General features: G+C 38.8%; 1 protein-coding gene across 2 annotated transcripts in view; it reads left to right on the forward strand.

Moving 5' to 3' along the window:
* TMTC1 (transmembrane O-mannosyltransferase targeting cadherins 1) overlaps positions 1-13,288 on the forward strand; it is a 311,748-nt gene that overhangs the window by 280,213 nt on the left and 18,247 nt on the right. For both annotated transcript variants that reach the window (XM_059886525.1, NM_001192761.3), the window contains 2 exons: positions 10,867-10,969; positions 13,026-13,161. In XM_059886525.1, the coding sequence (XP_059742508.1) occupies positions 10,867-10,969; positions 13,026-13,161 (239 nt within the window). The remainder of the gene's footprint in view (positions 1-10,866; positions 10,970-13,025; positions 13,162-13,288) is intronic.

Here is a 13,288-nt window from a genome sequence, read left to right on the forward strand (position 1 = left end):
TTCTTTTGTATGGCTGTGTGGTATTCCATTTCTGTAGATAGATAGATATAGATTATATATCTATATAATTTATATAGATAGATATAGATATATATTAATATGATATATTATTTATCCATTTATTGGTTAATGGACACTTGGATTGAGTCCATATCTTGGCTGTTGGAAATAATGCTGCTATGATATTAGAGTGCATGTATCTTCTCAAAATAGTGTTTTGGGGTTTTTTGGATATATAATCAGGAATCGAATTCTGGGTCATATGATAGTTCTATTTTTAGTTTTTGAGAAACTGCTATACTGTTTTTCACAGTAGCTGCATCAGTTTACATTCCTGTCAACAGTGTACAAAGATTCCCTTTCCTTTACATCCTCACCAGAATTTGTTCTGTTCCTTTTTTAAAAGTCATTAATTTTTTAATCTAAGTATGGTAGGTTTACAATGTTGTATTAGTTTCAGGTGTACAGCAAAGTGGGTTAGTTATAAATACACACACAGACACACACACACACACACACACATATATGACACTAAGTGACACATATATATATGTATGACACTAAGTCACTTCAGTCGTGTCCAGCTCTTTACAACCCTGTGGACTAGAGCCCTCCAGGCTTTTCTGTCAATGGGATTCTCCAGGCAAGAATACCGGAGTAGGTTACCAAACCCTCCTCCGGGGGATCTTCGGACCCAGTTATCAAACCCAAACCCATGTCTCTTATGTCTCCTGCATTGGCAGGCGGGTTCTTTACCAGTAGCACCACCTGGGGTACCAATCTTTTTCAGATTCTTTTTCCACATAGGTTACTACAACCTACTGAGTATAGTCCCTGTGCTATACAGTAGGTCCTTGTTGTTTATCTGTTTTACGTATAGTTGGGCTCTTTTTGATGATAGCCATCCTGATTGGTGTGAGGTGATATCTCATCATGGTTTGATTTGCGCTTCCCTGAGGATTAGTGATACTGAGCATCTTTTCGTGTGTCTATTGGCCATCTGCATCTCCTCTTTGGAAGAATATCTATTCAGGTCTTTTGCCCATTTTTCAATTACGTTTTTGTTTATTTTGATATTGAGTTGTATGAGCTCTTTATATATTTTGGAAATTACCTCCTTATCCATCATATCATTTGCAAATATTTTCTCCCACTCAGAAGGCTGTCTTTTTGTCAGTGGTTTATTTTGCCATGCAAAGCTTTTAAGTTTAATTAGGTTACCTTTGTTTATTTTCGCTTCTATTTCCTTTGCTGTAGGACACAGATCCAAAAAAATACCACTATGACTTATATCAAAGAATGTGCTGACTATATTTCCTCTGGAGTTTTATGATTTGTGGTTTTATATTTAGGTCTTACCCATTTTGAGTTTATTTTTGTACATGTTAGAGCATGTTCTGATTTAATTATTTTACATGTAGCTGTCTAGTTTTCCCAGCAACACTTATTGAAGAGGTTGTTTTTCTCCACTGTATATTCTTGCCTGCTTTGTTGTAGATTAATTGATCGTAAGTGCATAGGTTTATTTATGAACCCTCTATTGTGTTCCGTTGACCTGTGTGACTGCTTTTGTGCCAGTACCATACTACTTTGATTACTGCAGCTATGTAGTATATTCTGAAGTCATGGAATATTATTCATGTTTTTGTTTTCTGTGAGGTTTTTATATGTGAGATTATATAATATTTGTCTTTCTCTGACTTATTTCAGTTATAATAATGTCCTTAAGTTCTATCCATGCTGCTGAAAATGGCAAGATTATGTTCTCTTTTTGACTGAATAATATTCACTGTGTGTGCATATATGTGTGTGTGTATGTGTCACATTTATTTATCCATTCATCCATCAATGGACACTTTATGTAGCTTGGCTATTGTAAATAATGTTGCAGTGAACATACAGGTGGAAATATCTTTTCAAGTTAGCATTTTTTGTTTTCATGCTTAATAGTCACATGTAGTTTATATACTGTTATTTTGACTTTCCATTATGTTATATATAATATTATACATATTTTCATACTGTTAAATGATCTTTATAAATACCATTTTAATACCTACTTACTAGTTTATGAAATGATGAATTATTATATAATATCTTAACTGTTGGTCATTCAGGTTCTTGTGTGTGTGTGTGTGTGACTTTTTTTTCTTCTTTATGATCCAGTATTTTGGATCATTTCCTAATGATAGATTTCCAGAAGTATTCCCATATCAAAGTGTATCTGCATATTTCATGACTCTCGAGATGCATTACTAAGTTGGTTTCTAAAAGAATGGTACTAATACAGTATGCCACCAGCAGTCTGTAACCTCTGTCTTGAATGTTAGTGGGACGTTTAAATGGAAATAGCATGTGGACAGGTAACAGTGCAAGAGATCGGGACTGGAAAGAGAGATTTAGGACTTCAAGTAAATGCATCTATATTGTGATTAGCTAATTTATCTTAGGAGAAAATGGAAGAGTAGTGTGTAGAGGGAACCTTAAAGAACTGTTAAACCACCCCATTTTGCAGATAGAAATATGAGGTGCACAGAATTAAGTTTGCTCAAGGTCATTCAGATAACTAGTGTCAGGACCAAGACTGGAGACTGTAACTTGACTCCTCTCCCACTGCTCTTTCAGCATATGATGCTGGGGTCCCAGGACTGGACTGTGGTAATAGGCTGTAGTTAATGAGGTTAGATGTACAAATATCCATGTGGAAAAGGAGAGGAAAAACAATAGACAAAACCCAGGAGAGTGGGTTGTCATAGATGTTAAATACATAAAAGGATGCAGAAGAAAGCTGCCAGTCTGTGTCTAATGCAGCACAGAAGTCAAGAAAACAGAATAGAAAATACTCTTAGGTTCAAAGTCTACGTGGTCTCTGGCTTACTAGTCTCTTTTGGTTCTTCATTAGCATTCAGAACTGGCTATACTCCAGCTTCACAGATAGGGTTGTAAACATTTACAAGCCCACCATCATTTTTAACCAGCCTCCTCTTGCCATAGATTATATAGCTTGCATTACACAGCAATAAAGGAAATAAAGTTAACATTATCATCCTATAAATTATAACATTATCACTGTAAATTATTGCCAGCCTATGGAAAAACTCAATTAATTAATTTGATAACACTTAAAATATGTTTCTTTAAGTGTCTGGGGATATGACTTTAACTGATACAAGAATGGAAAGAAAATTGGAACAATAAAATATAAATTAGAAGTATAGATCAAAAATAAGGTCAATTTCTCTTGTTTGACAAGTGTCATCTTTGGGGTAGATTCAGACACATATACCATTGCATGTATGGTCAGGTCACCTTGAGCTGAACCGTAACATAATTTATCGATTTAAGTATTCAATTCTTATTTATTGAGCACTTAAGTGTCACCAAGTATTAGAAGAAGTTGCAAGGTATGGGTCTTGACTCATGGAACTTAAGAGTCTAAAAGGGAAGAATACTCTTAGGGGAATAATTACCACCCTCTGCCCAAGACCTCACCCAGTTGTGACAAGTGTGCAAAGAGTACCAGTGCGAGTGTCATAGGGACCCGAACTCATGTGAGCAATGGGTGTTTGGGGAGAGGATCACTGGCCAAAGAGTGAAATTCAGCTTGGTACCTTAAGAACATATAGATATCAACGAGATAAAAAATCATTAGGAAAAGTTTTCTGGCTACAGAAATTAGACCAGGTGAGGGCTGTGCAGTGGGGAACAGTATGATTCCTTCCTCTTTGGGAAGCAAAGTTGTGTGCCTGGAAGTACGTAGAATGAGGACAGAAGAACAGGAGAACCGTTTGGAAATGGCTGCTGCTGCTGCTGCTAAGTCACTTCAGTCGTGTCCAACTCTGTGCGACCCCATAGATGGCGGCCCACCAGGCTCCCCCGTCCCTGGGATTCTCCAGGCAAGAACACTGGAGTGGGTTGCCATTTCCTTCTCCAATGCATGAAAGGGAAAAGTGAAAGTGAAGTCACTCAGTCGTGTCCGACTCTTCGCGACCCCATGGTCTGCAGCCTACCAGGCTCCTCTGTCCATGGGATTTTCCAGGCAAGAGTACTGGAGTGGGGTGCCATTGCCTTCTCCAGTTTGGAAATGGAGAAAGCTGCAATTCCATGAACATGTAGCTCCCCTTCCACTCTTTCTGGTCTTTCTTTTTTTTTTGGGGGGGTGGTTTCTTTGGCCACCCTTTTCCTGGTCTGTTGACTGTTACACACTGTCACATTTGTCATATTTTAGCTTTTTTGATTCTTGGCATTTCATCTTTAAAGTCATCATTTCTTTCTTAAATTGTCACAGGGTAATGTTGATCACAGTCTGCTGGGTAAGGAGAAAATTGAGGATTAGAAATGCCCAAATTCCTTGGTGAAGAGGAATGCCAAGTTAATTGATTCATTTCAGTCAAATGAGGAAGAGTGTTAGACATCAAAATATTGGCAGCATCTTTCTCATAAACGTCCATGTCAGTGACTGATGGGGGAAGAACTGTTTTACAAAGAAAATAAAAGCAAAGAAGAGGCTGAGAAAAGAGGCATCTCTGCTTTGTGTTCTGAGCCATTGTGTTTTAAAGAGCTACTTGGAGAAGTCACTGACATGAATTTAAATGTCGAATGGTCCTACATTTGCCAGTCTTGTAATGGTAAATAGTCATTTGGCTAATGGGGAGATCCCTGGCAGATCTGTGTGCACACATCATTGGTCAGAGTCAGAGTAGTGGGAAGCAGACCAGACGCACGGCCGTAATGTCAGAGCGCACAACCTTCCTGCTCCATCTCTGTAGGTCTTTCACCACTTTAGAACGTCACACCCTACACCTGCTATACAGTAAGAACATGTTCCAGGCCATTCATTAAGCAGCTGTTCACAAAGGGTTGACTAGGCCCCCTGTGGTCCAAGAAGGTTTGTGCAGTTTTTATAATAGTCACAGGTAATTTGCCTTTTTTACTCTCATTCTTGCCCAAGTATATAGTAATTTTTTATAGGCTACATGATGTATTCACAGTCATGAAAAGAATATGAAAATATACTCCCCTTTCCAACTGAATGTCTGTGTGACACCACATTCCTTCACATACTTTAGCTAAAAAACATACAGAAATAGATTCGTGCAAAAGTAGATATAAGAACCCAGCTATCTTCTATCAATTCAGATATTTAAAATACTTGGAAAAATAGAAAATAATATCAGTCTTCTCACTGAATTTTTTTTGCTTTGGAAAAATATATTTTCTTATGAATGTGTTATTGGTTGTTGGTTTATTATTTTAAGTAAATATAGTTTATTATCAGTTTATTAAAGAAAAATGTCTGCTTCATTTCTGTTGTGGTAAATGTTCATAAATGTACATCATATAAACAAAGCTCTTTGGGGTCCTCAGTAAGTTTTAGAGTGCAAACCAGAAGTTTGAAGATAGCTGCATTGAGCCCATGTCCATTTGCTCTCCTGGTTGCTGCAGTTTGAAGTATAAGAAATCTTTTCCAGACATATCAGTTGACCTGAGAGAGTAAATGACAAAAGGCCCGTTTTCAGATCTACTTCTCACTTTCCCTTCCTTGAGGTAAAAAGCACGCCACGTCGGTAATTACAGCACGTTCAACGTGGAAATGTTGACAGCATTTTCTCTCTCCCCCCGGGCTCTTTTGTTTCCACCCCACTGAAAATTCTTTTGAGCCTTGGAGTGGGGCCCATGGCTGCACGCTGCCCATTTTTAACCACTGTCCTCGAAGGCTGATTTCATGCTGAGGCAGTGGTTGGTTGGGGACTCTGATGGCCATGTTATTTGTCAGAACTATTCTCCAGGTCACAAACATTTTAAATTAAAGTTGTCCTATAAATAGCTTATATTCATTTCCTCTGGCTGTCACAAGTCAGTAGAGATTGGGAGTGATCAGCTTAGGTCAGGACATCTAGCCAGATGAGGTAAATGAAACTGAACTTGAGGGATTAAGAATACTGCTTTTGAAGATAAATGCACTGCCCTTCCAGAGAAGGCGAAATTTGTTTTAAATAAATACCTAGAAAGCATTTTTCTCCTGCACTGGTGGCTCCTTTACGTTTTTTAATAAGTGAAGTTAATCATTCTTTGAAATTTACAGTCAAGTGAAAGGACAAGAAAGACAGATATTGAAAACATTTTTCATAGAACCCGAGTCTGGAGGCTGCCCTTGGGGATACCAAAGGCACAGGAATGTGATTACTTTCTCTAGACATGGATGGTCTTTTAAATCGCATTACTTCTTTGGACTTTGAAAATTGCGTTTCTAGTGGAGACCCAGCTCATAAATCCAAAAATGGATTTTAGATGAAAAAGGTGATCTCTTTGCCTTTTTGGAGCAGCCAGGAATGTGGGGGGAAAGTAAAATTAAATCAGGCACAACAGTAATTGCACTTGAAAGCTCTTGTATTTGACTTCAGCAACTTAGAATATGAGGACATCAATTTTATTCCTTTCAGGAAAAATATCTTTCAACTCTCTCACAGTTTAGTTATAAGGATATTTTTAAGATCTCAAATAGCACAGATTTTTTTCAAGCACATTTTCATATTATACAGTTTATGGAGTTAATGGTAACCTGCATTTCCTGGCATTTGGATCTTGGCAGGTGTAGAGAATCTATTAAACACCAGTCTGGGTGTCACTCCTGTTTGCTTCCCAAGCACCTTGCTTTTGTGACACTGTTCCCAGCCATCACAGTGTCTCCCTCTTGCCCAAATCTCACTTTCTTGTCTGTGAGGGTAGAACTGTCTGTTACCCACTCTTCTGTCTCCGCTATATACTTGACACATGGGTGGTGCTACTACTTATACCCCTGGGAGACAGATGCCCAAGACCTGGGGAGGAATGAAACAAAATGCGTCTATTGAAGGAGCTCAAAGACAACTGAACTACGGAATACAATTCAATGTGAGCAGTGTAGTAAAGAGGTAAGTGCACGCGATCTTGAGCCCAGGTTCCCTGGTATTGTTGCTGTGGCCATAGCAGGTGTTGCAACGCTGTCCACGTGGCATTTCCCATCAAAGCCCTTTAGTTAACCCTCTATGAGAAAGAGTAAGTAACCTGAATGTTCTTCCTTTTAATTTTTTTAATCATCTCTGATTCAGAGGTCAGTAAACAATTTCTTAGAGGCAACCAGAGAAACAATGCCCTGGCTAATCTGAAACTGGGTAACCATTTCTTTAAAATCTCGATTTTCTTGTGTTATGACCAGTGTTAGTGTTTGATACTAATGGCATCTTTGTATTTAAATGTGCTCAACAAATACTACTCCTAGTAGTAGTAATAAGGGTAGAGGCTACCATGACAAAGTGCTACTTGCTAGGCATTGTCCTGAGGGCTTCAACTGTTTTAATCCACTTAATCTTCAGAACAACCTTCTGAAATAGGTTATTCCTTTACACTTGGCAACATAGAGGGGAAGTAAAGTCATAGGGACAGTAAATGGCGGGGTTGGGATTCCAATCCATGTGCCAAGCACTGGTAGCCCAATTCCTTTTTCTAGTTTTATTGATGTAGAGTTGATTTACAATATTGTGTTAATTTCTGCTGCATAGCACAGTGATTCAGTCATGTGTGTGTGTGTGTGTGTGTGTGCATGCATGCACACGTGTGCTAGGTCATTTCAGTCATCTCCAACTCTTTATGACCCTATGGACTGTAGCCCACCAGGCTCCTCTGTCCATGGGATTCCCCAGGCAAGAATACTGGAGTGGGTTGCCCAGGGGATATTCCTGACCCAGGAATCAAATCCATGTTTCTTATGTCTCCTGCATTGGCAGGTGGGTTCTTTACCACTAGTGCCACCTGGGAAGCATATATATATATATATATATATATATATATAACTTTTTCTTTTTTATGTTCTTTTCTGTTCTAGTTTATCATGGGATATTGAATATAGTTCTTTGTTCTATACAGTAGGACCTTGTTGTTTATCCATCCTATATATGAAGGTTTGCTTCTGCTAATCCCAAACTCCCATTCCTTCCCTCCTCTTCTCTCCTACCCACCTTCCCCTGCCTTGGCAACCAAGTCTGTTCTCAGTGTCTGTGAGTCTGTTCCTTTTTTGTAGTTATGCTCGTTTGTGTTGTATTTTATGTTCCACATACTATAGTGATGTCATATAGTATTTGTCTTTCTCTGACTTACTTTGCTTGGTGTGATAATCTCCAGGTCCATCCACGTTGCTGCAAATGGCATTATGATGTTATTTCATTCTTTTTGATAGCTGAGTAATATTCCACTGTATAAATGCACCACATCTCTATCCATTCATCTGTCAATGGACATTTAGGTTGTTTCCATGTCTTGACTATTGTAAATAGCACTGCTATGAACATAGGGGTACATGTATCTTTTAAAATTATACTTTGGTTGGATATATGCACAGGATTTGGATTGCTGTATCATATAGCAACTCTATTTTTAGCTTTTTTGAGGCACCTCCATATGGCAGCCCAGTTCTTAATCACTATGCTATGCTTTCTATAGCAATTACTGAAAACATGTGCTGAATGAATGGGCAAATGAATAAATATCCAATACTACTCTCTATTAATTCAATTGGGATCATATGTAATTTGTGACTTGCCTGTCTCCATCTAACACACACACATGTACACTCACCAATTTGTGAGACCTTCAGTGGGTGATGGGGCTTCCCAGATGGCACTAGTGGTAAAGAACCCCCCTGCCAATGCAGGAGATTTAAGAGATGAAGTTTGACCCCTGGGTCAGCAAGGTCCCCTGGAGAAGGGCATGGCAACCCACTCCAGTATTCTTGCCTGGAGAATCCCATGGACAGAGGAGCCTGGCGGGCTAAGTCCATAGGGTGGCAAAGAGTCAGACACGACTGAAGCGACTTAACATGCACACATGCAGTGGGTGATATCTTCATTAAGTTTTTTTTCTTCAATAGATTGAAAAGAGATAGCTTGAGATTTTTCATTCATCTTTGAGGTTTTTTTTTGTTTGTTTTAGTTTGACAATTCTTTTGAGTTTAGCAGTTAGAAAACACATTTTTAGAAACATGGAAATCCATTTTTGCTGGACTATGGATTTGCACTTCAAATAAGAGAAATCTGCCAAATTTAAACCACACTTTGTTCCCTAAATGGTACTTAAGTATGTAGATTAAGAGAGATGGCATTGGTCATTCTACCGAGAGTTAAGTGTCTTTGCCTTTCTGTGTCAAATCAGATTTAGACGTCTTGACTTCTTGTTCAGTACTCAGGGCATTTTTAGTCACAAGCTTAAGGTGTCATGTCTGAGAAAAATGATGCTGTCATTCCCTTTTCCTGTGTCTGTTTGAATGCTTAGTAGTAGTAACTTCTGATAAAATTATGGACAGTGTCCATGATCAGAGCACACGAAAGGAAAAGTTGCTCTGTGTTTTATGCCAAACCATTGCCTTTCACCTGACATTCATAGCAGTACTAGGAAGTGGTTTACTTGTGAGTTATTGTTAGAACCTGAGTGGCTTTGAGTCATTAATTAGCCATTACCTTCTATATTGTAAAAGAAAGTGTGACATGACAATCTCAGATGGTTGTGGAAAATGTGCCTAAAAGCTAATTCAGGATTATTGAAGTATGTTAAAGTGGATCATTAGAGGAGAAAACCAAAGCACCTGGAAGAAGATCTGTTGAAGCTGTGGCAACTGATGTGGGCCATGCCACAAAGGGAGGAGTTGGAGGTGTGCCTCAAGGGACCCTGTATTCCTATCGGAAGGATGCAGCTCAGAGATGGAAAGTGGAGAGTGATAAGGGAAGTAACAAATGGTTTGGTAAGCTATAGAAATATTTTTTTTAAAAAGGATAGGCAAAGCCCTCCTATAATTAGCATCAACCTCCAACCCACCTCCTTCAAAAAATTCTCTCCCCAAATTCATACAGTATAGGTGGGAGAGCTAGCCATGCAAATGCAGCTGATAGACAATTAGCCAGGCCTCCTATGAGTTTGAGCAAACTCCAGGAGATAGTGGAGGAAAGGAAAGCCTGGCATGCTGCAGCCCATGGGGTCACAAAGAGTCAGACACAACTTAGCGGCTGAACAAGCACCATAACCCTGTCTCCCAGTGAGATCACCCAGCCCAGAAGACATTCCTATATGAATGGATCACCTGTTTTCATCCAGAGAGTTGCTGGGATGGAAGGCATCCTTTCAAACATCTGCTTTGAAGCTTTTTCTGTAGGGCAAATCCTTTCAGATGTTCAGTTCAGTTCAGTCACTCAGTCATGTCTGACCCTGCGACTCCATTAACCGCAGTACGCCAGGCCTCCCTGTCCATCACCAACTCCCAGAGTTCACCCAAACCCATGTCCATTGTGTCGGTGATGCCATCCAACTTTCTCATCCTCTGTCGTCCGCTTCTCCTCCTGCCCTCAATCTTTCCCAGCATCAGGGTCTTTTCCAATGAGTCAGCTCTCCACATCAGGTGGCCAAAGTATTGGAGTTTCAGCTTCAACATCAGCCCCTCCAATGAACACCCAGGACTGATCTCCTTTAGGATGGACTGGTTGGATCTCCTTGCAGTCCAAGGGACTCTCAAGAGACTTCTCCAACACCACAGTTCAATAGCATCAATTCTTCGGCACTCAGCCTTCTTTATAGTCCAACTCTCACATCCAAGATGTTGCTTCTTAGTAAACATCAGCTGGTTTGTGCTGAAGGAACTAAACACAAGTATGATATCATTGATATCCGTGCAGTTGACACTGACTTTAACTCAAAGTAAGTAGTGTTTGATCTTGGTGCCTATTGCATAGCAGATGTTCAGTAAGTTATTTTCTGCTTTTCCCATTTCTGTTATTCAGTTTATTGCTGATTTAAAAAAAGAAAAAAACTCTCTCATGTATTTTTCTTTGTTCTTTTTTAAAGGAGAGATTTAAAGAAGCTGAGGAAATATACCTGGCTGGAATAAAGAAATGCCCAGACAGCTCAGACTTACACAACAACTATGGAGTTTTCCTAGTTGATACTGGTGAGATTAAAGAGAACCTGTTGAGATGAGATAATACTGTCTAACGAGCTAAGTGGCAGTCCACCCAAATAATGCTTCAAAAGTAGAACTCACTGGGCTTGGCAGGAAACACATTGACCGTCCCATTGTACTTGCTGTCAGTTTTCTAAATCTTCAGTCTCAGTTTGGTAAAATCTGCCCAGTTCTTATAGTCAGATCGTTCAAGAAAACTTCCCAGGTGGCCAGAAAGTGGCCTTGATGATTTAATGAGTAGCTGTCTCCTTTGAATAGCATTTATACAAGTTTATAAATCTATAATGATGAACTGTTCTCTACAATGATGCAGAAACTGCCTCTGAATCAATTTACTGGCAGATGGTAAATACTTTTCTACAGCTGATTTAAAAGTCTCCAGAATTATTTCACCGTTCCTTATGTGATACTAAGGAACTGTTCCATTATAATTGATATACTCTTATAGAACAGGTGCTATATAAAATATACTTGCTTTATCTCATTTAATGTAAAACTTTACTGGGCAGGAATCCGTTCTTCTTTATGATTTGCGCTCCCACATACTGTTGGCATGTGTTGAATACTTAGAAAGGATGAAAAGATACTTGAATTTAATACAAAAACACCACTTTGTTCTCATTAACTATTAGACTACCTTCCCTGCAATCAAATTCAATTTTAATTATTTTGTCGATATGAAATGCTCAAGAGGGTTTTTATTTTCTAGGATATTTGAAGCTCTTCTGTTCCATAGGACATAAATTTACATTCTGATATACCTAGGAAACATCCCTTATTTTTGCATGTAAAACTGTTTCAAAATTGTTTCATGGTGCCACCTGCTGGTTCATTAGCAACATAATAATCAATTAGGTATCAAAAATTTTACCAAAAAGGAAGAAGAGACCTCCTGTTGGCCTGATCTAGCCCTCTTCCTTCTACTTCAACAACAAAATATCCCACCCCAACTCCCAACCCCCAAATCTCACTAACCACTGTGTACCTTTCCACACTCCCACTATATTCATGCTTTTGCACTGGTATTATTCTCCCTCTCACCTGTGACCTATACATAGACCCTTACACATGCAGAGGTTTTTTTTGGCACCTCCTGGTCAAACTTACATTCAAAGAAGATAGACTTGAGAAGATGTCTGTGCAGGTAAACACACCATGTAGAACTTTAGACTATTCCACAATTCATTCACTTACACATAATTTCACAAGGAAGGTTCTTTGGGGAATCTCACCATACCAGAGAGACTTGATTCTAGTTCTGGCCTTTATCCTCACTTGTCCTGGGATTTTTGTTGAGTTTCCTAATGTCTTTGCACTTCTGCATCTATATCTGTAAAGTGATAATATTTTTTAATATCATTTAAATCCCAAGAGGGAACTAAATGCTTTCAAAAGACAGCTAAATAGGATCAAAACATCTGCAAAAATCATATGAGGTTGTTTAACTAAAAGGTTTTAAAATATACAGTGCATTGGACAAATGCAAGTTGGTATTATTATTATTATTAAAGTCCCATTCAATAAATACCATCTAAACCAAAACATACTATTTAAAAAGATATTTTCAAAATATAGCAGCTGCCTTATTTAAAGGAGTGTCTCAGTCACTAGGTTGCAGTAGAATAATTGTAATAGACCCTCAGAAGTTGCCTCAGGACAGTTTTCTTTCTATAATAGCACATTCTACTTTGCATATAGTGAGAGGCAACAATATCTTGTGTAAATACCAATCACTGATAATTTCAAAACATCCTATCAGCTAGGGCAATAGCCAGAAAACACTTCGATGAAAATAATATATTTAATAAAATAAATAGGTTTTAAGTGAAAGTGAACAGTGAAATGGTCCAAAGTTAGGTGGTGGCAAGAAGCCAAAATGTGTGCTAATTTACAAAGTGAATAATTTAATGGTATGGCTGCAAGAAGAATGATCATCACCAGAGGAGAAATTAAAAGAGTTCATATGTTAAAAAGGAAGAAAAAGAGTTGGTCTGTTTTATAACTAAGGCATGCTCTGCTCTTACCAACCTGCCTTTGGTTGCAGGCTTTCCGGAGAAGGCAGTGGCCCATTACCAACAGGCCATCAAACTTAGCCCAAGCCATCATGTGGCCATGGTGAACCTAGGGAGGCTCTACAGGTCACTGGGAGACAACAGTGTGGCTGAAGAGTGGTACAAACGGTAAAGGTCCTGTTTTTCACTTTGTAAGTCACCCAAAGCTCCTGCAGTTGGCCATCAAAGTCTTGGTTATTTGGAACAGATTCTTTCAGAGTACTAGCAAATTTTGCCAATGCAGGCAAAACAGATT

Source organism: Bos taurus, chromosome 5 (genome assembly GCF_002263795.3).
Source record: "Bos taurus isolate L1 Dominette 01449 registration number 42190680 breed Hereford chromosome 5, ARS-UCD2.0, whole genome shotgun sequence".
In the NCBI taxonomy this organism is placed as follows: Eukaryota; Metazoa; Chordata; class Mammalia; order Artiodactyla; family Bovidae; genus Bos; species Bos taurus.